The sequence below is a fragment of the Microplitis demolitor genome, chromosome 3 (genome assembly GCF_026212275.2).
Source record: "Microplitis demolitor isolate Queensland-Clemson2020A chromosome 3, iyMicDemo2.1a, whole genome shotgun sequence".
NCBI lineage: Eukaryota > Metazoa > Arthropoda > Insecta > Hymenoptera > Braconidae > Microplitis > Microplitis demolitor.
Genome location: NC_068547.1, coordinates 5,883,145 through 5,909,854, shown reverse-complemented (window position 1 = coordinate 5,909,854; position 26,710 = coordinate 5,883,145). Strand labels below are relative to the sequence as shown.

Genomic DNA, 26,710 nt, shown 5'->3' with positions numbered 1-26,710 from the left:
AATATTGAAGGGGTTCTGTTTAAAATAATAAAAATAACAAAATATTTTATCGCATTACATTTATTCATATTTGCTCATAGCACATACCATTTTATAATTAAAAAGTATACGCCATAAAAAAGTACAAATATTTACAAAATACTGTTTCAATAAACCACCAGTTTTTTTTTTATTTTATTTTAGTATCTCAAATATAAAATGCCTTTAAAAGTAAATGTAAATTTTAAAAAAATCATTTTTTTTTTACTTTATTTTATTTGTTGACTCGTTTATTTATTTATTTATTCATCATTATTATTTAAGTTCTGTCTTATCGTCATTATGACTAGAGTATATTGGGATAAACCACCGAATATTTAAATATAGACGATATAAGTATAAGTATAATATATAATTGAGAGGAAGAGCTATAAGTCTATTATTGTTTTATGTTAATAGTTTTATAAATTGAGCCTATTTAAATTAATTTATTATTAATTGCAGCTAATGTTCATGGGAATGTCGGTTATTCGTATGGCTCTAAATGAGTATGGAAGAATCTAATTAATTGTTACAGTATTTTAAAACAACTTCATTTTTATAATCAATTATAATGTTTTCTATATTAATTATTATTAATATTATTATTATAATTATAATTATTGTAATTATGTTTCTCGTTCGTTTAATTGCCGAAATATTAGCAGTACTTTTTGTATCTACTCAATTAAATAATTAATTAATACGTACAGCCAAAAATACATATGACGATATATATATTTATATATATTATTACGTCGAATATCAACTTCAATGAATATCTAATTTAATTTCGCGTACATATTTATCATTAAAATAATTAATATCAATATCAATATTATGATATATTTATAATTAATAAATGTATGAGTTTAATAATTATGTTTATATTTATAATTAATTATTTATTAGTTATTACGTCTCCTTTGGCAGCCGATCGATGAAAATGCATGTCATGTAAAATAATGCATATATATTTATATATTGGGGCTGTACAAATATTCGTACTCAGTAATTATTTGTATTGAGTCGAATATAAATTTTTTATTTTAAATTAAAATCAAATTCGAATTTTTTGTAAGCTTTGATTTTTTATAAATTTTAATTGTTCATAAATTATTGTAAAAATTTTTTAATAATTTATCATGTGTGATAAAAATTTAATATTCGAAATTTGAACCAGTTTTTAAATTTGAATTTGAATTCAAATCGGATTTTAAAATATACACAAAAAAAAAGTTCTGACTGAAGGTAAATATTCTTAATTCAAGAAAAATTTTTTGAAAATGTCAATTATCTCGGAAAAGTAGAAATTTCCTCTGACCACGACTAATTTTCCTGGCTTACCCCTTATATATATATATATATATATATATATATATATATGCATTATTTTGTTTCCATTAATATTAATATATAAAGTCAAATACTTAAGCTTATTAATTATTGCGAGATACGTGCAAGAGAATATGATTTATATTTATTTTTTCGACTTACTCAAAGCATCCATTAGTTATATATTATATACATCCGCAACCTCACGCTATACATTAATATATTGTTGCGTATTCTAACGCAATATAATTTAATTAATATCATAACCGCAATAACTTAATCACTCAAACTTTTTATCCCTTATAAAAAATAATAATATTTAAAATTTTTTAAAATTTTCCACTTGCAACTTTAAAATCTACGGAAATGTACTGATTATTACTCATATAAAATTTATCAAAAAATAATTATATAAAGAAATTCCGATACAAATTAAAAAAAAATTCTTTTTCAATTTAAATAATCAGTTATGTTTAATTGGAAGAACATTAAATTAATTTAATTATAAAAAACGTATAAAAATCAGCTGAGTCATTATTTCAATATATACAAATAGGTTTTCTTGTTAAAATATCTCGCGAGAGATCAATCACTCTTGGTCTTTCGATCCTTGAATAAAAATTATTAATTATCAATATTAATATCAATTATCAATTATTAATTATTAATTACCAATTACTTAGTACTAATTTCTAAAACCTAAAAGAAATGTCCCTATTAATAAAAGTAGAATAAAAATTTTTCACGTTTTTTTTTTTTTTTTTTTTTTTTTTAGTTATGATATGGCTGGGATACTTTCGTAAATAGGCAGCAATTGGACTGAGTCAAAATCCGACTCTCGCTAAATAATTATTTATCTTATGAGTACAAGTTCGATGTGACCATTATTTAAATATGTACTATATATATTTCATTGTAAAAATGTAATCAGGGTTTAGTTTATCGTTACTTATTTATTTTTTTTTAAATATCGTTGAAAAATTTTATTGCTACCAGCAATTTGTCTAGGCCATTATACTACTTTCGTGGCAATGATCGATTATAAAATACAAAAAAAAAATAATTTTCAAATAAATAGTTTTCTAAATCTAGTTGCTAATTAATCGATCTAATTATGCATTATTCGTTAATTAATATTCAAGTAAAAGCGCACGAGACTTTTAAAGATACCACGCATCCTAATTATTTAATATATAATTTATATTTATATATTTATATATATGTATGTATACATAGTCTTAGGTCGACAATAAACGCTAATAAATATTATCTAGCGCTGATTAATGGACAGAGGCAGTGTCAATTAGCCGTTGGGACCTAACGGTCAATTATATCAATATCTTAAACTCGCTTATCTTAACTGTGCTTAAAAAAAATTACGGTGATAATTAATTATTAATGTCGTGATTATAAAACTTAAAATAAATAAAAATATATTTTCTTAAAAAAGTAAAAAAAAAGATGGATTTTTTTAATTTTACAAGCAACTATCGACGACAATCTCGCCAATTTTAGTGACAACTTCGTCAAAAGTCGGTCTCTCCCGTGGATCATTTGACCAGCACTTGTCTTGTAGCTCTGAAAGCGCTGGAGGTGCAGCTTTGTGAGCTTTCCAAACAAGAACATGAGTTTTAAGCTGCGTTAATACGGAATCATCACTCAGTTTATTGAAGGGCAATTCACCCTGGTGGAATATTTCCCACAGTAAGCATGAGAACGAGTACACGTCACTCTTTGTTGAGTACTCGTCTTCGTACACAGCTTCGTAGGGCATCCATCTGAGTGGTATCACTTGATTCCTGTACTTGGCGTATTCCTGCTGATAAGGTTCCTTAGACATTGAGGACATTGTTATTTTGAGACTGAGATTGCTGGCAATTAAACAATTACGGGCAGCAATGTCTTTGTGGACGAGACGATTGTCGGCGATATGTTTAAGTCCACGGGCTGCTTGATTAGCCAGCGATAGAATTTGAGCAACTGTCAGTTGTGGAGCGCGTTGTTTAACGTCGGAGTTAATACTATTTGTTGTTGTAGTTGTGGTTGCTGTAGTTGTTGTGGTGGTTGTTGTAGTCGTTAACGCCTCGTCCTTTTTCTTGGAAGCCAATAAAAACTGCTTCAAATCACCCCAGTCGGTGAACTCAAGTATCATGTAATCCGGCTCAACTTCGCGACAGAGACCAATTAGCTTAGCAACATTCTCATGATTTAATTTATGAAGTAAATCCAAATGCCGCTTAAATTCTTGAAGTGATGTCTCGTCTTTCGTATTCAAAAGACTTTTAACCATGACTACTTGCTCTTTTTCCCCGTCTACCTGATACTTTGTGGAAAATACTTCACCGAATTCTCCACGTCCCAGTGGCTTTAGCTCCCGTAAATTTGATCGCGATACGGCTAATTTGTCGTAGCTACTCTTAGACTTTTTCGAATGGTTGCTGCTTTGACTCTGGGCTGTTTCTGCGCCGTCACTACGATGGGAATCGCGGTTCTCTTTTTTACGCTCTCCGTTCTGCTTCGGGTTCATTTCCTTTAACTCTGTTTGCTCTTCATGGATGTCGCCGTTTTCAAGTTTTTCTAAACATTTATAATAATTATTATATTAAAAATATATGAGACATTTTTGGAAGATACTTTTTAAAAAATTTTAGCTTTGAATTTTAAATTCATCAATTCTGGGTCTCTAAAATTTCGAGTAACTTCAATTAAAAAAAAAATTTTTTGTAAAATTTTTCTGAAAAATTAAAAAAAACAAATAATTTAAAATAAATTTTTTTCTTAATAAATTTCAAGACAAAAAAAATATATTTTTATTTTTACCAATACCAGGATTTTTTTTTTAAATTGCGATTTAAAATTTTCGTAACTGAATTAAAAAAAAAATTTAATACAGGAGTTTTTAATTAAAAAAAAAAAAAATAGTAAATAAATAAATACCTTCTCCTTGTTCTTGTAAATACTGTTGCTTCCTACGTCTACGTCTGTAACGGCAATAAAACATCAAACCAACGACAAGAATCATATATGCGCCAGCAACACCCAGAGTTATTGTTACTGTTTTAGTCATCATCGAGCCATCGTAATTTTCAACATCCATATCTGATCTGTATCCATCACCAGCTAAAAGCAAATGTAAATATTATTTCGTTAATACCAAATATATGTATATATGTGTCTGTATCACTTATAATATTTAAGTAATAGACATATATCGAGGCATGCAAACGATTGATACTATTAGAAACTAAACATGAAGTTGTTATAAGTAAGCATGATCATAAGCTTACGTTTGACATTCAATTGAACCTCGACCCTCTTCAAACCCCCGCTGTTGCCTGCTGTGCACCCGTATTTTCCTTCATCGCTAAGGTAAGCCTCTTTGATATATAAACTTCCATTTGCTAAAACCTGTAATCTTGGATCATCGAGATTATTTAACGTCGAGTCTTTATCCCAATGGATTTGTGGGGTTGGATCGCCTTCAGCAGCACAATGCAACATCACTGGGTAACCTTCCATAGCTTCCGTTGGGTCTTGTGGTAGTTGGGTGAATTTCGGAGCAACTGTTGAGTTTATAAACATAATTTTATTCATTTATTGTAATTAATTTAACTAGTAAGCTGCAGCCCCTATGTGACTGCTTGAGTATCACTACTTTAATTATTTTTCATGATACCAGCATCGAAACTTCAGTGTCTCAGCAGCCACCATTGGTCGAAAATTAGCTTGTGACTGGCTGCTGACAATGAAACTTTACTTCCAATGCAGGTAATCATGAAAAATCTAGTGTGTAACTCTGGATGAAACACACGATTTCAACCTACGGGTGATGTCACCCAACTTCACCCTGGTCTGAAATCATTTTGTTTCATCCCTTGTCACATAATATATTAGAATATGTTTTAAATAAAAATTTTTATGGTAAAATTTGATATTATTCACATATATGAGAATTTGTTTAAATAATTTCTTGATGAAAACTAATCATATTTAATTATTTTTTCTAATTGGAAAATAATAATTAAATATTCTAAAAAAAAAAAAAAATGATGTACGTAATTTTTTAAAAATAGTTAACAATTAATAATTATAACTGTCTAATTATTTTTCATTAATAAAAATTATTTAATGGCAGTTTTGATTTTGGTGTAAAAAAAATGGTGATTTTTTTTATCACAGTTGAGAAAAATAAAAAAAATGAAGTAAACTAGTTTAATAAAAATAAAATGATAAATCACTTACTGACAACTTCAATCTGTATTGTGTGATTAATGGAACCTTGAGCATTAGACGCAATGCATATATAACGACCTCTATCTGTTTCAAGAACGCCATTAAAGTGCAGCGTACCATTAATGTCCTGAACGTGATCTGGAAACTTTTCTCCTTCGTGTTCTTTTATCCATCTGACACTTGGGTTGGTAGCGCCCTGTGCTTTACAATATACTTTTGTCGTTGAATTAAGTTCAAGTTTTTTGTCAACTGGTGGTGGTGAAAACTTGAGCTTTTCTTTAACAATAAGTGTCGCCGGCTGGGACCTCAGAGCCGGAAATCCCTTGGTGTTAATTTCGCAGGCGTAATTGCCCTTGTCAGTTACATAAGTAAATTTGTAATGAAGAGTTACGTTTCCATGTCGATCAGTGACCCGATGTCTGCTGGGTCCACCGGTTTCTTTAAGCGGTTCTCCATCTTTCAGCCACTGGACTTGAGTAACTGGAGCTTCCATTCCAGTGTAAGAGCAAGTAAGAGTCGCAGGATCACCTTCCATCACTGTTTGAGATTCCGGTGAACTCGTCAGTGTCGATGGGGTTGACACGACAACTTGGACAACTATTTCACTGGTTCCAGCTAAATTTTCTGCAATACATGTATAATTACCGGCGTCTTCGTTCACTCTCGCTTTAGCAATTAGCAGAGTATTGTCTTGTACTCTCACAGGACCGGAGTCACTTATCAAGTGACCTGTAGGATCACGCCAGAACACACGAGGTGTTGGTAATCCTGCTGGCTCTAGACAACTCACTTGTAATTCTTGGTCTTTACCTACAACTGCTAATTGATCAGGTAGTAGTGGCTCTAATGACGCATCCGAAAGGTTGTGCAAATCTAAATTTTTAAAATAGTATTTTAATAGCAGAAACAATCTGGGGTAAAATGAATTGTTTAAAAAAAAATTCCTAACAATTTTTTAAAAATTACTTCTAATTTTTTTTAGCTTTCAATTTCGATTGTTAATAAAAAAATTAACATGGGGAAAAATAGGACACCTAACAAATTTTGATTTCTTATGAAAAATACAGGAAAATTTTATCGAAGTTTTTTTTTTTTACTGTAATTTATATATTTGAAAGGAATAAATTTTTTATTTGAAAAAAAATTTTTAAGCAGATATTTAAGATGGCCGACTTTGTACCATGTACTTTATCGTTTTGCAAAAGGTGTGAATATATAAAAGCTTAAACTTACATGCTATTTGTAGTTCAGCCGTGTAAATCTGAGCAATGCCGTCTCTGATACCATGACAAGCATAAACACCTTGATCTCGGTGTTCAGCTGCGCGAATAATCAGTGTGCCATTTTCAAAAGCCATTCTCTCCTCATCCTCGTCACCGAGTGGACCGATTTCTTTAAAGTACCACTCGACAGAATCTGCATTCTCATACACACAGTGCATTGACGCTTGTTCACCACGTTTAACAATGACATTTTGTGGTACAACTTTTATCGTTGCTGTTTCATTCGTCGGTACTACCAACGGATAACTTTCTTTTATAGGCGACGATCCGGCTTCATTTCTTGCCAGACATGAATACACCCCATTGTCTTTTGTACTGACATTCTGGATATGCAGTTTCTTTTTGCTCTTTACTTTAATGTGGTCATTTGCCATCACACTTTTAGTATTTCTGTTAATAAAAATAAAATATTAAGTAATTATTTTATTCATAAATACAGAGTATGAATATAATTTTAACGTTTCATTAGACTTTAAATAAAAATATACGAATGTTAATTCAATGTAAAGTTGTATATATATCAGACACGCCTCGTCATGTTTCCCTGCTCACTTGAAACGATGCTTCAACTTCAGTTTCTATTCAAGTTTTATACACTCGCGCTGTTTTATTCATTAGAGACTCAAGTAGGGTGGTACGATAATTAGCGAACAAGTGACAGTACGAAAACGTGACGTGTCTTGTCAAGTGTCTGTTTATTGCTACATATATTTATAAGTATACGTATATATGTGTACTAACTTAAACCACTCGTATCTCATTTCACCAGAGCCATCCACGTGGCAGCGTAATTCTACCTCAACACCAGGACGTACTGGAGAAGGAAACTTTGGTAATTCCAAGACTACTCGTGACTCGCTTATCCCTGGAAACAGAAACAAAAAATATTCATTAATTAATTTATTTGTACAATTAAATATTGTTTGATAACTATTTATATACACGGAGAAAAATGGAGGCAAAAAATGTAGGAATTTTTATTATGCTGTCGACTAAACTTGAAACAGGAAATTGAGTCCTTAAAGAAATTATTATTATGTATATACACTATACTTATTTTTGTGACCCTCTAAAAATTTTTTATTTTTTAATTTAATTCCTAATTTAGACAATTAGTATACTGTAAAAACCGGAAGTGGATTTGGAGTGATTACAAATTTTATTTTAATTCGAATTCACTCGGAGCTTCGTAATTTTTAAAAAAATCATTCCGCGTACGGAGTAAACAGGAAGTTTGTCTTTTCAGATGAATTATTTCCAAGTGATTTGGACCTTATTTAACTCCGCATTGACTCAGATTTGGAGTAAATTTCACTCCGAAGGAATTAAATAAATAAACAGTCATCCGCTTTGCATTCACTCCGGATTTCATCTGCGTTCACTTCGAAAATTTTTTTGTAATATTTTTTGTAGTGTAGCATAATAATGTTTTGGTAACTCAACTTCCTGTTCCAAGTTGGATTGATGCACAATAAAAATTCGTAGACCTCAAGCTCATTTTTCTCCGAGTAAAAAAAATTTTTTGAAATACTTTAAAGGCAGAATTTAATTAAATGTGATATTGATTTTGCAAAAAATAAAAAAAATAGAGATCTAATGTCAGAGCCCTTAGTTGTTGGAAACTAATCGAATTCTCGGTATAAAAAGTTAAGGGAATAAAAATAAATAGACGAAGGAAGAAGGATAAATTGGAGAAAAGGATAAGAAGTAAAAAAATTTCGGAGGAATGGAAAGATCTTGAGACGACGTGAGTGCACTCGGTATACATTGAGTAGCATAGAGAACTCGAGGGACAATCGATGCAATGGTTTTTTGGCAGAATAAAATTTACTTTATTTTATTTTTGTTATTTGAACTTTTAGTTTTGTTATGATTCTTGTGTTTTGTCGTCGGGATTGTAGACAGTCTGAAGACTGTGTAGTTTTTTGTAATCATCGGATTAAGCCCACAAGGCAGTTTGAATTGCGTTGGCAATTGGTTGGTGATGTGGATACACAAGAATACTGAACAGAGAGAATGCAAGAGAACACAAGACTAAACACGTTATAGTAGTTTGTAATGGGGGAGTGATGAGTCAAAAGCAATTTACGAGTATCGAATACACATTTGCGGCTTCGTCGATTCGATATGTATCACATTATAGATGTCAACTTGTTTTACAAGTTTATAATCATAAAAAAAATCTCTAAGTATCAAAATCGTAATTTAATTAAATCCGAAAAAAAACTATAATTAACAATTTGCGGATTTTTTTTTTTAACAATTTAATTTAAAAAAAAATAAAACTAAAAATATGCACATGCAGAAAATTTAAAAAACTGTCAGTGCAATTTTCTGAATTTTTTTTTTTTATTTATCGTTTAAAAAAAATCCAAAATTTATTAGACGTCAGCTAATTTCAGTATCATGTTATCATCAAAATGTTATTATCAAAAGAAAAAAAAAAACTAAAAAAATGCACATGTAGAAAATTTTAAAAACCGTAGGTGCAATTTTTTTAAATATTTTTTTTTTTTAATTCATTTTTAAAAAAGTCCCGAAATAATTGAACGTCGGCTAATTCCAGTATCATAAGTTATCAGGAGTTATTAAATAAAAAGTTTCGGGGGCAAGACAAATTAATAGACTATTAAAAGCTTGTAAAGATAATGACAAGTCTTAAACTTGTTTGCAATTGTCACATTTTCTTTCAAGGTCTCTCAAACTCGACCGGTAAAATTTTTCACTCGGTACAACTCGAGAGCCGGCTCTTGACTTTTTATTTTTTCTTCATTTTTAAACTTCTCTCTCGCGATCTTGGACTCTCGTGCTTTCGCTCGCGGTCTTTTTTTTACTCTTTAGCTCTTCAGTACTCGGAAAAGCGTGTTTAAACGCACAAACGAAGCGAGAGATCAAAGGTCCCGCCACACGACCAGAGACTCGAGGGCGCAACGTTTATTATTATCATTCGCTCTCTCTTGCCTTCCCTACACCCGGTTGGTCCATGAGGAATTAACTTTTGTTTAAACAAACGGCTAAGCGGTAGTCTGGCACCAGACTGCTAAATAGATAAATTAAACACCTTTTTTTTTTTACTATTTTACACTTACGATTTTTTACATCTTATTCTTATACTTGAGAATTTAATTTCTACTCCTTGGAAAAAAATTTTCTCATTCATTGATTCTTCTACTACTTAATATACATTTTTGACCCAGTTTTACTTAATTGGAGTGTAAGTAGAAAAAGAACGCAACGATCAGACACAACAAAATTGTGATGCATAAAAAAAAACTAATTACAAATAAATACACAAATAGGCAAATAAAAAAATTTAATTAATAACAAAGACTGACAAGTTTAATTTCCTTTTGTACAACGCACCGTTACGTTTAATTTCGATGAAATCGCCTCGAGTGTCGGCGTTTCATTTCAGCGACAGAATATTTGACGAAAAAAAAAGAAGAAAAAGTATTAAAAAATAAAACAAGCAACGAGATGACTGTATAGGGAAGGTATAGATACAAGATAGATAAAATGGGGGTGAAGGAAAAAAATAAGGAAGCAATATATGTATATATACACTAGGTTGGTTGCTGTGTGAGGGATAAAGAAGGATGAAGAGAAAGAAAAATATTGAAAAAGAAAAAAGACGAGTAAAAGTAAAATGTACACAGATGAACGTCATAGTCGGCCGATCGTAAACGAGAGCGGGCGTAGCGGAAACGAATGAACGAGTGGAGGCTTGAAAGAACAAGTGCCGAAAATGAAAGTCGAGCTGATGCTGAACTGACGAATCCTAACGAATGAACTAACGTCGTGGTGGTCTACCCCGCGATTTGTAAGTCGCGATCTACGACCCGCGAATTCTTTTTTTTTTTTTTTTATTTATTCCTTGCGAACGCTTGTTATTTACACACATATGTACATGCATATGTATTTATGTCTGTACGTATGTGCATGTATTAGAATAAGAATAGGGTAAATTTTCGTATACAATGAGAATAAAAAAAAAAAAAAAAAAAAAAAAAAAAAAAAAAACTTGGCTTTAGACGAGATATTTGTACGGTTTTAAATTTTAGCAGAACGATTACTTGTCGTGAAGCGAGAGTGCGTGATGATTACGTTCCAACTTTGTCTTTTCATCTCAATTTTTATTCTTTAGAAAATAATAAATTTTTTTTTGCATATATATTATGATTTCTTCTTTTCTGTCTTTTGTTAGGGGTTATTTTTATTTGACTTTTGTATTTCGTAATTCTTTGTTTATATTTCAGTTGCAGAAATTGTACACGAAAAAATCTTGGAGAAAAACTCCATGGATTGTTTATGAAAACAAACAGCCAAGTGAGTTTTATCCATTTATAAGTAAACTGTTTTGTTGATGAACAAAAAAATATAAAAAACAAAAAGTACTGGTAAATTATTTCTGAAAAATTACCTCAGTTTGTTTTCATCTTTTTATTTCTCATAAGCCCATTTCTGCTCGTACTTTATAACCTGCATTTCGGTATATTATTTTTTATTGTTTCCTCTATTAATTCGAACAAGCTATTTAACAATACGAAAATAAATTGTATTTAAGTCTTCATAAATCTTTTCATCCCTTTTTTTTTTTTTAATTAAAAACCTTCATTAAAAAATTTTTTAATTATCTCTTTTAAATTCAAATTATAAAATTAAAGTTAACTTAAATTCACATGCCAGTTATTGTATATATGAAAATATATTCAAAAACTTTAATAAAAAAAATATTTTCTACTCCAAACTCCAGAGCAAAGTCCCGGGGGATCTCAAATTAAAAAAAATTTTTATCAAAAAATTCCGTCGTTTCAGAAATTTTCTTCAACGAAAAATTATTGTGACCCAACAGATTAAAAAAAAAAAATATAAAAATTAAATAGCATTCGCTGAAAAGCCACGAGAATTAATTACTCGCTTAGACATCTCGTCAATCCCCAACTCCCTTAGTGTAAAATAATACTCTAAATTATAATGAATGTTAAAGGTATCCACGTGTAACAAAGTAATGGGAATGATTTTCTGACGATCCTCAAAAAAAAGTAACGTGTTAAAAAAAAAATTTTTCAAACAAAGATATGACATGTACTATTTCTCTTTCGCGATTCCTTTATACAACATTAACTATCTTCTTCTATTATCTCTCCATCACTCTCAAACATTACTCTTATTTTCTATACTATACTCTCGACGTCTCGACGCTCGTGAGTCGTGAGTGTCCTGATAAGAGCCAGGGGAGTCTGCTCAAGGCTGCTATATATGTCTATACCACCAACGTTTCGTGACTGCCTGGTTAGTTATATGTGCGTGTCATATTCACATTTACACACATACTCATTTATATATATATATATATATATATATATATATATATATATATATATATATATATATATATGGATATATAAAATATACAGACTCTAAGTACATTTGTATGTGTAAAAAAAAGTAAAAAAAAAAAAAATAGGAAACTTTACTCAGGTACTTTACTAGTCTACTCTGGTCGGTAGTTTTACTTGGGTACCCACCAATGGAGGAGATCGGTTCCGAGTTCCAGGGGAAATAAAACGAGAGATGCCAGGAGCTCTCATCGTCGTCGACTTTACTCTCAACTCTCAGCTCAGCTCTTTCTCTTTCTCTTTCTCTTTCTCTACTATACTAGTATAGTGCCAGTAGAGTACAGTAGTATCGGGGGTTGCACGGCGCGTTGCCATGGTAACGAGCATTGTGGGGGCGAAGGGACGAGAGAAAAAGACAGAGACAGAGCTCGAATACAAGCCGCATAACTGAGCGAGAGAGAAATACTCCGGGACTCGGTCGATGCGAACACACCATAAACTTTTATGGCTCTCGAAACTACGGGCCAGACGTATGTACGTGAGTTCGTTTCCCGATACCCGCAAGAGTTTACCAAAAAATTATAATATTATTTTATATAACTTTTTTTAGTTTGTTTAAGCTTTACTAGTTTTTTTTTTTTCGAGGACTTATTTAATGATTGGAACCTCGAGGACCACGGACACCGCCGCGGTTTGTCGATACTTTTAATTATTTTTATTAAATACTATTGATATTTAATTACTGCTGCGGTTTTATTTTTAAATATGAGTATGTACTTGACAATAAATAAAAGACTGTAATATTTTAAAATTATTTACTGTCTAGACTTATTTTAATTATTAGAAATATGAATTCGATGAAGTAATTATAGTTCTAGTAATTAATTATAAAATAATTAAGAAAAAAAAATTAAGATTTTTTTTTTTCAATTAGTTGAAAATAAATTGGATTAATTATAAGATGAAATAGTGGATGAATTTTTTATTGAAATATTTTTTCAAAAGATATGAGTTTGATAATAAAAATATACTAGTGTAAAAAAAAAATAGAAATATAATTAATGATGTAGTTGGCAATGAGATCTCTTTAGAAATTTGTATTAGAGAAAATGAAGTTAAAAAGAATGAGAAAAAGTAATATACATAATATATTTTAATATATATATGTATGTAAACGAGCACTACGCATCGAAGTGAATAATAATAATTCCCCCTGTCTTCCTAACTCTTTCTTCACTCGTTTATTTAATTTTTTTTTTCCATTTTTATTTTTTTTGCTAGTGAGTCTGCATTTTTGTTCGCGAAAAGCACTATCTCACGGGGCTGGTGCTATCGCGCGTGTATACTATAATGCAGATCGACGGAGAGAATAAGAGCGAGCTGAAAAGTAAAAGGGAAATGCTGTAGGTGGTGATACAGGAGAAATAATTAAAATACAAGCGGAATAAAAATAAAATTTTTTTAGTGTTTCTGTTAGTAGAGTAGTGGAAGTTGAGGTGGTAGTGGATAGGGCGTTTGTACAAACCAACGAGCATTTCCAATTAAAATAATTGCAATTTTAATGGCCAGTATAGACTGTATACACAAATTGAGTACTATATTTATCCAATATATATATATATTTATACATATGTACTAAAAATCCATTGATTCGATCATTTACTTGTCATAATTGCACTTTATGCACGCTAATAGTATTTTTACTACAATTTATTTGTTAAATGGTTGTAAATCAATTTATATCATGATTTTATTTTTTTCACATGAGTAAATAACATTTTCAAATGTCAAATATTAGTCTAAAGGTTAAAAATATTTTTTTAATGATTTTATTGTTAAAGTATAAATTTATTTTATCACTAAAACAAATAATGCGATAATCAATATCGAGTAATACAAATATTTGTATAATTAGATGAAAGAAAATGCGAATGTTTGCGTTCGACCACGTGTGTAAAAACAACGCAGTCACATGTATATTGACAAAGTCATATTATATATATAAACCATCTATCTATCCATCTACCTATGTGTACATAACATATATTATGTATATATGTATGTATGTATATTGTGGTGTATGATTTATTGGAATAACGTACAAGTCACTCGTACGGGGAAGCCATGGTAGGATGCAATTTTATCAGGGCTTTGAGGTGTCTTTTTCATTCTTACTCATCTTCTTGAGAGTAATTCAATATTTGAATCAACATAACATGTCTTATGTACTTTGATTAATATATTTATTTATGATGGATGCGCTATAATGAGACATCTTGGATCAAAAAAATAGTTTGGATTTAATTTCTTTCTGAAATTCAAGTGAACGAAGCAAAATCAAATCAAATTTTGTAGATTTTTGACTCAATGGATACTAAGTAGGACAAGTTAGCCAAAAGTTAATGGGTTTTTTATCCATTTTAGCTGGTAATTATTTTTTTCTGAGCTTTAAAAGCGATGCAGGGTTAAGGGGATCCAAAAATAAACTTTTGTTTACCATACGTTATTTTTTAATTAATGTATAAATTTATGGAGGCCGGGGTAAAATACTTGCATCGAGTTTTGTAGTAAACCAGCTAAATGGGGAAAAGTCGGCATACTTAATTTTTTTTTTTTTAATACACAATTTTTTATCTTTTAAAACAAATTGAACACCGTAGAATTATTTTTTATATTTAAGATTTAAAAAAAAAAACTTTTGGTGGATTCTTAGATGGTCAATCTGCCCCTTCTTATAGTTGGTACGGAAATATTTTTTTAGCTGTTGGCTAACTTGACCTACTTAGTATCCATTTGTCAAAAAAGTCAAATTTTTATTTTTTGACCCCAGATCATAGTCTTTGTAAATTTTTTTGGTAAAATTAAATATTTTGAACATAAATTTTATTTTTATGCCAAAAAAATATTTAGATACTACGCATAAGAAGGGGCAAATCAGTCATCCAAAACTTCACTAAAACTATTTTCCAAATCATAATTATAAAAAAAAATTCTACGGTGTTTGATTTGTCATAAGATAAAAATTTGTCAAATTAAAAATTTAAAAAACATTTGGTATGCCCACTCTTTACCCCGGCCTTTCCGATACTTTGTACTAATTAATTAAAAAATAACGTATGGTAATCAAAAGTTTACATTTGGGTCCCTTTAACTCTGCATCGCGTTCAAAATTGGGTAAAAATAATTACCAGTGCTCTATTGAGATACGCTAGTCTTATTTATCTATATAAGTATATATATATTTTACTTTATATACACAGTATACTTTGTATTCAACACAAATTGTAATGTCCCCTTTTGAATAATAGCATACAGATCGAATATAAACTCGGGGCACGTTTGCAATATCGTTTTATCTCTTTTTCTTTGGCTCTGTGCTTTCTGCTCGAGAATTAGATAATTCAAGGGAGAAAAACATCAGGACAATGGTAAAAAAGTAAAAGAGATAAAACGTTACGACAGACGACTAAAGAGAATACAGAGACAAAGACAAAGACTAAATAGAAAATAAGCAAACAGGGCTTGGCAAACTAGCTGATATAGATTCGCTGACCGACTGCTGGGAGTCTCGCACCCTAAACATATATATACATGTATATAGAGTATACTAAGAGCCTTATTTCACATATCATCTCCCTATCAACTACAGGCCAGAGGCACAGGACATTGGATAAAATCAAAATTATTCGCATACGCGTGCCAATTTTTTTAATTTTATTTTTTTTTTCTTTTTTTTCTCTAGTGCTGTTGACTCTTAGGGGTAAGATAATTATCAACACGCTCTTGTTAAACCGTTAATTAATCACTTGTCAACATGGCTAATTTTATTTTTATTTTTTACTGCGAACTATTAATTAAATTTAATATTTTAAACAAAGTAAATTTTATTATTTTGAACGTTGTTTAATTATCTGGGTAATTAAGAAAGTTTTAGTAATTTAAATTATTGATAATTAAGTTTTTAAATAAGTTAATTTGAATAGAGAGTGCAAGAGTAAAGAAGTGAAAGAGCGAGAGAGTAAATAGTTTTAAAAAAATTGTTTAAAAATTCAAGTGGTGTTTGAGTTACGTGGGCTGAGTGATGAAACGTATAAAAAATAATGCATTTATTCAGAGTGAGTACACATTTTTATCTCAAGTAATCCATAAGATTAAAGAGACCGCGGTACGGTGAAAGATATAGAGCTAGCTGAGAAGCGTCAGCAACTTTTAGTCGTCTTTGTAAATCTCCTGTAATAGTAATTATGACGACAAAATCATCGACAACATCAAGACTTTAATTTTATCATTTTCACATTAGTGGTAAAAGAAGATTTTTTTTTTTTTTTTATTATTAAAAATATATTAAGAAAATAATTAAGGGATGAAGAGACAAGTCGATGGACAGATCAAAAGAATACGAATCAGATAGAAGATAAAAAAAAAAAAAAACAATTAAATAATGAATAATGATAAAAAAAGTATAAAGAAACGCAATCGGGGATCGACAATTGAGTAAAATATTTATGAATATTTAAAGAAAAAAATTGAAATTGTTTTTTTAACGAGATTGTTAGTAAAGTTAATCTTTTTATATTTTTTTTAATCACAGCCAAATGTATATTAAATATTTATTTCCAAGCAGCCATTTTTTACTGACAATGATTTTTTTTTCAATACCAAAATAAAATTTCAAATTAAAAAAAAAGAAAAATATTCTTACAAAAGACTCGTTTCTTAAACTTAAAAGATAAAACTTGTTCACGAAGTAAGAAGAAAAAAAAAAGTTAAAGATAAAAAAAGCCGTATTTATTTTCGCTTTTTAAAATGCAAGAACTTAAACGATTAATTTTTTTTATCACTCGCTAATAGCGTACAGTCTTCAAAGACAATAACACTAAAAGATTTTCATATATAATGTATAAATATATATTACACCCACGTAATACTTAAATCTACCGACACATCAATAGAAATATAATATTGCGCGAGAGTAATTTTGTCGCTTTTTTAATACTTGTACATACATATATACATATACCATATCATCGTTTGTCAGATGGTAAATCGAGACACTCATTTATAGTCTACAACACGGCGACTTAAAATCTCGCCACTAGGGGATATGATTTTAATTATTCGGTACATAGAGTAGGGGCCAGAGGTAGTATACCTAGTGTACTCATACAGTATGTAATGTAACAGTGCTACATAGTATATTATACCCATGTAACAGTTATACACCTACCATATAACCATATATATATATATATATATATATATACATATATATGTATACAAAACTATACAACAAGTAACGATATATGTTTACTGTATAGAGTGAAGCCTCTTCGTCTTCTCATACATTCAACACATATGTATATTTATATTTATATATATATATATATATATATATATATATATATATATATATATATATATATATATATATATATATGTACATATATTCCTTGCCCTTTCTATTCGTCCTTGTCTTTTCAGTTCGGCTTTCACGTTCAACAACTTCCTTTCCATTGTTAGTATACATCTACCATATATATATATATATATATATATATATATATATATATATATATATATATATATATATGTGTGTGTAGATATAAGACTGAAGATAGTAAACGCATGCGTGAGATCAGGAACGACGAGAAAGCAAGAGGACAAGGGACACCACAACATCAACCTCCTCATCCTCGTTGATCTAGAAAAAGCTTCAACTCAACTCGACTCTGCTCGTATTTATCGCCAAGATGTTACTTTTTTTTATTTTTACAAAAGCCGTTAGTCTGGTTTTTTATTATCGCCGTTAGCGAGACGGAGGAAAATTAAAAGAAATAAATATTTGAAAAAAAAAAAAAAAAAAAAAAAAAAACCTGGAGGATTTACAACAAAAGCTACAGTTGAGGGTAAGTGTACAATAAAGCATAAAATATTGAATGAGAAATGAGCGAGGAGATTGAAAAAACAAGTATTATAATTTATAAATATGTTAAGATAAAACTCACATTGTACGTCAATTTTAGCGGGTGAACTCTCGATGCTGTATCCAGTTGGTTCGTGGTATGCAACGCAAACGAAATTCCCACTGTCCAGTATCCTGTTTACTCTAGTGATGTAGAGATCCCCGCCGACTTGATGACGACGCGGACTCGGTGCCAGAGTCTGGCCCTCGAGTTTCCACGTGTGTTTTACACCCACACTTGGCTGAGTTTCACAACGCAAACGTACCGGCGAGCCCTCGACTACTGTGTGATCCGCGGGGCTCACGGAAAAAAATAAACCTCCTTCTTGGCAACGAGCGAGTCCAACTGTAACATAATTTATTCATTCATTTAGTTGCTAATTACCACTACTATTTTATAGACTATTAACGTTTTTTTCTTTTTTTCATTTATTTATAGTGACGTTAATAATGTCAAGTACTGTTTTTGCTCTGTGTACTTGCATTTGTATTCACGTTCTATATACTCGTGCTCTTAAGTATATAGACTATAGACTCACTTCTCTTGTTAACATCAAACATGAACATATTTCCCAAGGGTATAATACATACTGCAATTTACTCACAGATATTTTCTGAGATTTGTTCCACGTATTTGTCATTAATACCTACACTACATTCTGTTAATAAAACAATGCCTGGGAAAACTTTTTTTACTCTTGTATTTGAGGTAATATTTAATGTAACAGAAATTCAAGCTAAATGAGACGCCATTAATATTCTTTTTTTTTTTTTTTGGTTCAAAAAATTTTTGAACGAAAAAACGGGACTTGACCATGTACCTGAAGATTAGAACGTTTTTCGCGCAACGACAATGAAAAAAATTTATGTATGTAATTTGACTGATTAGAGGGTAGTTCCGGAGGTTGGTGGCCTGATTTTCGGCTGACATACCAGCATCTATGTGTGAAATGTTATGATACTGAAGTTGTCAAAAGTCTAATAATTTTTGGATTTTTTTAAAAATGATAAATTTGAAAAAAAAAATATTTAAAAAAATTGCACCTATAGTTCTTTAAATTTTTTACATGTGCATTTTTTTAGTTTTTTTTTTTTTAATTCAATCGTTGAAAAAAAAATTCGAAAATAGTTAATTGTCTGCTAACTTTAGAATCATTGAAACATTTCGGAAATAAAGTCATCCAGTAGATTGTTTACTTCCTAATTTTTCTTCTTCGTTGCTCGAAAAACGTTTCGATCTTCAAATATATACTTGGCCTCCCTGAGTAAGGCCAGTTCAAAATTTTGATTAGAAAAATTTCCCATTTTTTTCGACCCACGGCTTCATTTTGCTTTAGATCTTTCTAATTATCAATAAATAAATATTCTTGTAAACAAATTTGTTGCGGGGCCATTTTGCCCCGAGTTCTCCTACTAAAAAAAAAAAGAGTGATTTCATATTTAATTTATACCCTAAGGCATTAAATTTTTTCAAACGAAATCATACAAACGAATGTATAAAAAAATTTCGTAATAAAATTTTATTAGCTTTAAAAAATGAAATTATAAATGTTTGGGCGGTAAAAAGTATAATTTAAATATTATAAAAGTAAATATTTAAAACGTCTAGGATAGTAAAGTATATTAGACAAATAAAGTAAATTCATCAAAATTTAGCTGTGATCTATACAAAAAGTTAAATATTTGCTACATAAATTTACAGTTTGTTAAACTAAACGGTGTACAGTGCAATATACGTATTGTAAAGTTTATTGAAGCACTCATCAGTAACACGATGTTGCTAAATGCAGTAGTTAGTCTGTAGACTTTGTCATAATTCCAGTTTTCACCCCTTGGAATAAAAAAAAAAAAAATGTTCCTCTTTTATTCATCATTACGATTTATGATCGTAACGGATCTCTCATAAAACTTTAGCCCGGGGATTTTTATCCGTCGTGTCGAATCAAACGAATGTGAAACTGAAAAAAGGTACAGTTGTTGTTGTACTAGTGGCGGCAATACACTACTGGGGATGGATATAAGGGTGGAAATGGGAGCGAAAAATAAAACTGAATAATATATATAGATATATAATAAAATAAAAAAAATAAAATGACGTAGAAACGATGAGACCGAAGAATAGCATTAGAGGAAGACTTTTTTCGCGTCCATTGTTTTTGCGATGGTGGAATAACGAGATGGAAGAAAGCGGCGATCGAACTGACTCGTTCGCTCTGGATTAAAGACTCCAGCTCAAGCTTTTAGTCAGTTTTACTGTACGTGTAGCTATAGTTATCTGAGCAAGTAAACGAATGAGGAGAAGAAGGAGGAGAGTAAAAGGGTCCAGTATGCAAGGAAGAAACTGAAAATTCAGTCTGAGAGATTCCACTCTTAAACTTTGCTTGCGTTTTTTTATTTTATCTTTCTCTACACGGCGATTCGTTTCATCTGTCCTCTCTTTTTTCTCATACTCTTGCATATATATGTATGTGTATACATTGCTGGTGCTTTTTCTGGTGTGTGAGCGCTGTGATTTTGAGTGTGCCGTCGAAACCGTTGGCGCTGGAAATACAGGCTGCTCAGTCCACACAACACTGGGCCATAAATCCATCAGACGACATGCCCAGAGTTCCCCTAGCTCTTTTATTTTGTCCATACGAGTGAGCTCTATACCACTATACTTATTCTCTGTCGGTTTCTATATCTGTATTTATATATATCCATATATATACACACAAACTTCTACTGAACCGCCCTGCCAAATTCTAAAACTTCCAGGTATATATTATATATATAAGGCTTCTTATATCCTCCCAACTCTATTTACTACTCACAGATTTACCCTTTCATTTCAACGTATTTATTTTTAATATTTTCCGGTTTTTAATAAAAACTAAACTATTTTTCTTAAATTTTTTTTTGGAAAATAATTACATGCATAGGATCGATTAAAGCTGATAAATTTAATTTATTTTTTATCATTTTATATTTAAATATTTAAAGAATTCGAGCCAAAAATAGAGTAAAAATAAAAATTTATTTTCATTAAAAAATATTGAAAATGTTATTTATTGATTTAAATATATTCTCTTGTATTTTATGTGCAAATTATATAACGAGAGTAATTGGTGTGTGTAATAAAACATTTAAAAAAATTTATTGGCGGAATTGATGAATGTATCGGAAAATTGATCGATTTAATAACGAGTAAGCGAGAGTAGACTGAGAAAATCCAGTAGTTTTATGTGAGGGTGGAAGTTTAAAATAATTGCATAACTTTGATAATTTTAACGTGGAAATTCGATCGGATAATCGAAATACTTGTGCCTGTATCTATGACGTCGAGTACGACAGACTCCTCATTAAATTCTCATTAAATTTTTTTTATTCCTTTATAAACTCACACTACTCAGCCCCACTCTTTTTACGACCAGACCTTCCCCCTTCTCTCTAAATATATATATATACTGTATTACAACTTATTCTCGAGATGAGTATCACGTTTTATTTTCAGCTCTCTTAGACACTGTAATAATACTCATGTTTTTACAAATTAAATGCGTACATATATATGTATATATATACACAATAATTAAAGAGCCAGAAATTTATTTTTTTACTCGTTAATGCTGTCTCATTTTATTTTTATTTATATTAATGTTTTAACACTTACTCGTTAAAAAAAAAAAAAAAATATAAATTGAAAAGAGCAAAAAAAATTGTGTACGTAAACGTCATAAAAAAATAAAAATTTTTTACCAGCTGGTGACCGAAGCACAAAATGTTTGGATCAAACTTGACTTGGATATATGTATATCTGTATATATTTATGTGTGTAAAAAAAAAGTATGAGGGGATACATAGCAATCTCAGTAGTGGATCGTAAAAGTAGTACTGTTTATACTCAAGAGATATTTTCAACGTCAAGTGACAATATGTATATGTAATATACATTTGTGTATTGTGTATACATATATACATATGTGTACATTACTTGACATTTCTTATATTTTTTACATTATGTTTTTACGCATGGAATGATAACACGGATGCGTTGATGCGTTTCGTCCCTAGACGTTGCAATTTTTTTTTTACTGGCAATTATACCAATGAGCTTCTTGAGAATCAACGAAGAAAAATTTTCAATGTATGTCTAAAAGTATATAAATTAAAAAATAATTTATAAATATTTAAGTGCTTGATATTTTAATAAAAGATAAATTTAAATAAGTGACTAATTGGAATGAAGATCTCTTAAATCCTCATTTCCTTTTTATCTTATTAAAAAATTTTAATGTATAGATATACATTTACATATATATGTATGTATATTAATCTGACATTAAAGAAAACATTGAAAGACCCGAACGACCGTAAAGAAACTTGAGAGACGCAATAAAGTCGGTAAAAAAAATATCTACTCAGGCTGAGATTGAGATAAAAAATTAAAAGTTAATTATTTTTAGCAAAAAATATATTTTATCGGAATATGTAATAAGATTGTTGGGTTATAAGAAATAGATACGTAAATTTATTTTGAAAATAAATTTAAAAAAAAAAAAGTATATTAGACTGGACCGGAAAAAGCTGCATCCTCGAGATACAGACGTTATCTCTGACACTTTAGTATTTATGAGTTGCCTCGAGTTATATATAAATATAAATATTTCATATCACTCCTTTGTAATCGTAAAGAGTTCATCCCTCGTCTGAAACTATACAACCGCTTATCGATTTAACCGCCTCTTCATTTTCTTCCTCGTACTTAGTTGTCTTCGTCAATATCATATCAGCCTTTTAATTCATAAATTTTAAAAAAAAGTCTAATGTAAGCTGATGGAATCCGTATTTATTATTAACTTCTGTAATCAACCTATCAATCTCTGATTTTTTTTTTCACAAACTAAAATGCCCAGCAAATTTATTGCTTAAAATTACACGTAAAATACTTATAGAAATATTTAAAAAATTATTTTTTTTATTTTTACTAATGCTCCATTTTGCTGACACTGAAAAACGTTTAATAATTTTTGGATTTTTTTTTGAACGATAAATTATAAAAAATAAAATATTTGAAAAAATTGCACCTATAGTTCTTTAAATTTTCTACATGTCCATATTTTTATTTTTTTGTAATTTATTTATTTTTACGGCTACTCCATTTTGCTGATACTGAAGTTAGACGTCTAATAATTTTTGGAATTTTTTTTAAATACTAAATTATAAAAAAAAAAAATATTTCAAAAAATGACACCTATAGTTTTTTAAATTTCCTACATGTGCATTTTTTTATTTTTTTTTTTTTTTTTTTATATTAAATTGTTGAAAAAAAAATCGAAAATTATTAATTGTCTGTTAACTTCAGTATCATAAATTTTTTTTATAATATCTGAAGAAAAAATTAAACTTTCATTGAAATTGATAACTAATCACCTAATTAATAAAATAAATAATTATTTAAATATTTGCTATCGGCTAAATTGTTACTTCAAAAAATGTAATGAATTTATTTCAATGGCAGACTACGGTTATTATTATTATTACGTTAGTTTAAATTTAATAATAGTTGAACGTTGTTATTTCAGTTGAACTTATAAGTGTCACAATTGGCCTCATAAATATACCCATACTTAAAAAACAAACGGCTTTATTTTTCAAGAGTACTGAAGATTTTTTCTTGACTATTTTTCCTCTCTTTCTTCGTCTCTCCTTCTCATTTTTACTTGTACAATATATGAATTTTTTTTTTTTTAAATTTTTTTGTTCATAATTTTTCCATACCCTTAAAAAAGAGTTCGTCGAGCGACTTTGTTCGGAGCAAGAGACCGAATAACGCCGTGCGATGGAGAATAGAATATCTGAGCTCTACTGTTGGGTCTGTATATATAGTGAGGTGGACAAAGAAGCCTTAGTGGTGCTTGAGCTGGAGGAAAGGAGTATGGAATGGAGGCAGAGAGAGAGAGGAGAGGAGAGAAAGGATGGAAGGCGAAGATGGAGAAGAAAAGGTTAAGAAGTAAAAAAAATGAGAATGGATAAAATAAAAAATATAAGAATGAATTGGCCAATGTTATAAGGACTGCGGTGATGATGGGGGTAGTAATGCTGGTGTGTTGGTGCCAGTGTAGCCCCTTTTCACAGAGCACCGTCATTTTCATCCGTAACTTGAGACGTGTAATTAGGAGCACCCGGGCCCAAGATGAATGGCCGAGTCGAGCTGAAAACGCTCTTTCGATCCCCTAAGTGCCCTGGTATCATCGGATTTACGCCCTGTCGATCTTCCCTCGTGTCATACCACATGTCTATTTTTTGACTCTCTTTTCAGTTTATTTTAAAAATTTATTCCCCGTAATGCCCAGACAGTTCATTATATTTTCATACTATCATTGATTACATTTTTAATTCATGAGACTAATTATTTTTACATTTAAAAATTAGCGGAGTCAATCAGAAAAGAGAAAAGTCAGTTGGAATTTACTCTCAATTTTTTACAGTGTAAAGTCAAGAATAAATATACATATATATTGGCACGTGTAATTAATTTATGAGTCAATACAAAGTTTTTAAAATAAAAAAAGTTAAAGATTGATTGATGGATTTAATAAAGAGGGAATTTATATAAAAAGTGATCCTTAAAGAATTTTGAAGAACGACCTCGTGATTTCTCAGTCAATTCGTGTCCTCATCATCGACATATAGAGAAAAAAAACTAAATAAAACGACTAAGTAAAACCGGTTTTTTCCAATAAAATAACCTCATCACGTGCGGCACTGAGATATCGCTCTTTTATTTGTTGTAAATTCATTGATATTTTAGCGGCTCGGTATCTTAATTTTATCCGAACTAAAACCCAGTATCAGAGCACAGCTAACAGCTAAGAGCCTACAAGCCGTCTAATTTATTTTAATATCTCCATACATTAGCTATTTTTCGGCCTCTCCTTCCACGGCGATATACATTCTAAGCATCTCTAAACCGGTTCATCACATCATCGAGATGACCTGTAGGTTTCGAAAATCGCGATCCGGCCGCTTTTTTTCCTTCCAAGGGACCGCGCCTCGAGTATTATCCGAGCATCTTTTTAACTTTTTTTACTACTCTCCGGCTGGAGCTCATTCCGTCGAGATTTCTGTACAAAACTACGTACAGTTAAAGTTGAAAGAGTGTATATATTTATAAAGTTCATTGGCACGAACCCACTACTCTTCTTGCTATACGTTTAATATTTTTCTTTATTTCTTCATGCCTCCCTCCCTCCCTCCCTCTCAACCTTCTTCTCTCTTTATAAATATATATATATATATACATATATATAATCTCTTTGACGTGCAAATAAAGCGAAAAATATTATCACGATTTCTCTCAGCCCAGACGTATACAGTCGTATAAATTCGACGTGCTAATCCAGCATAAACTTCCTCCCTATTTTTATATCCTCGATTCGTACATTTTCACAACCCTCCTTCCTTACTAGTACACTGTACACATTCTCAACCCTCAAAGCTTCTAATAAAAGATATTTTACATTTTATATATACATATATTACTTCAAATTTTTTCCATTTAATATATATACGTATATATTATTTATTTGAGTTACCAACTAATAGTGCAATCTCTTAGTTGCAGATGCTATTGAAATAAAAAAATATGACGTGTGTGGAATCAGAGGAATGCGTGAGTGGAAAGTGAACGAGGGGAAGGCAAAGGGAGAAAATACGAGAGTGCGATAACGCGAGGGAAAAAGTGCATTACTTCGGTGTTAATTGGAGAGTCAGAGGTAGAGGTAGAGCCAGAACCAGATTCTGATGCTACGGACATACATTTTTTAGTATATACATATATATGTGAGTGTGTGTTCATATGTGGTCGAAAATGTAATATATAGGGATAAGAGAATAGCAAAAAAAAATCTTGCGAATAAAAAAATTAAAAAAAAAAAAAAAAAAAAAAAAAAAATGAACGAACGCATTGGAGGGTAATCAGGGTTATGGGATTCACCCTCAGTCTAAAGTTGCATTGAAATAATACACGCTGTGAGCAAAGAATGAAAGTTTATACTATACTGGTCTGTCAATAAATAAGATGAGAAAAAAAAATATATATATATAATATATATATATTTGTATATACGCCCAATCAATAATGTCTTTTTCTACTTATTTTCTGCTGATTAAATTGAACCGTCTGATTTGGTAGTACTTTGATCACTTACCCAAGCAAAGGAAGGCCAGACTCCTCGCGAAATTATTCATTTTGGAGTAGTAATTTGATTACTGATGTTATTATTCCAATGGATAATTGTTTCTGCCAGACTAATACGTTTTTATCACATTCCCGTATTTTTTACAGCGATTGTTTATTTTTTTATGATTTTTAATTTAAATGCTTTCTGAATGATATTAAATATATTGATAATAAAGTTCATATATATATGTATAGATATATATATATATAATATAGGATATTGGTTGTACGAAGGTGGTATATAAGCGTCCGTACGAGACGAAGGGACGCGCGGAACTAACGAGGCAAAAGCCGACGACCCATGCCGGGCAACGCC

General features: G+C 30.3%; 1 protein-coding gene across 1 annotated transcript; it reads right to left on the bottom strand.

The window, feature by feature from the left end:
* Positions 1 to 64: 64 nt before the first annotated feature.
* Positions 65 to 26,654, bottom strand: LOC103580747 (inactive tyrosine-protein kinase 7). Its single transcript, XM_008562631.3, has 8 exons — positions 26,363 to 26,654; positions 18,214 to 18,516; positions 7,611 to 7,734; positions 6,820 to 7,259; positions 5,596 to 6,459; positions 4,641 to 4,916; positions 4,291 to 4,473; positions 65 to 3,930 (listed from the first exon to the last, which is right to left on the bottom strand). The coding sequence occupies exons 1-8, from the start codon at positions 26,400 to 26,402 to the stop codon at positions 2,831 to 2,833; spliced, it is 3,330 nt and encodes a 1,109-aa protein (XP_008560853.1). The 5' UTR covers positions 26,403 to 26,654; the 3' UTR covers positions 65 to 2,830.
* Between the last annotated feature and the right edge of the window lie 56 nt (positions 26,655 to 26,710).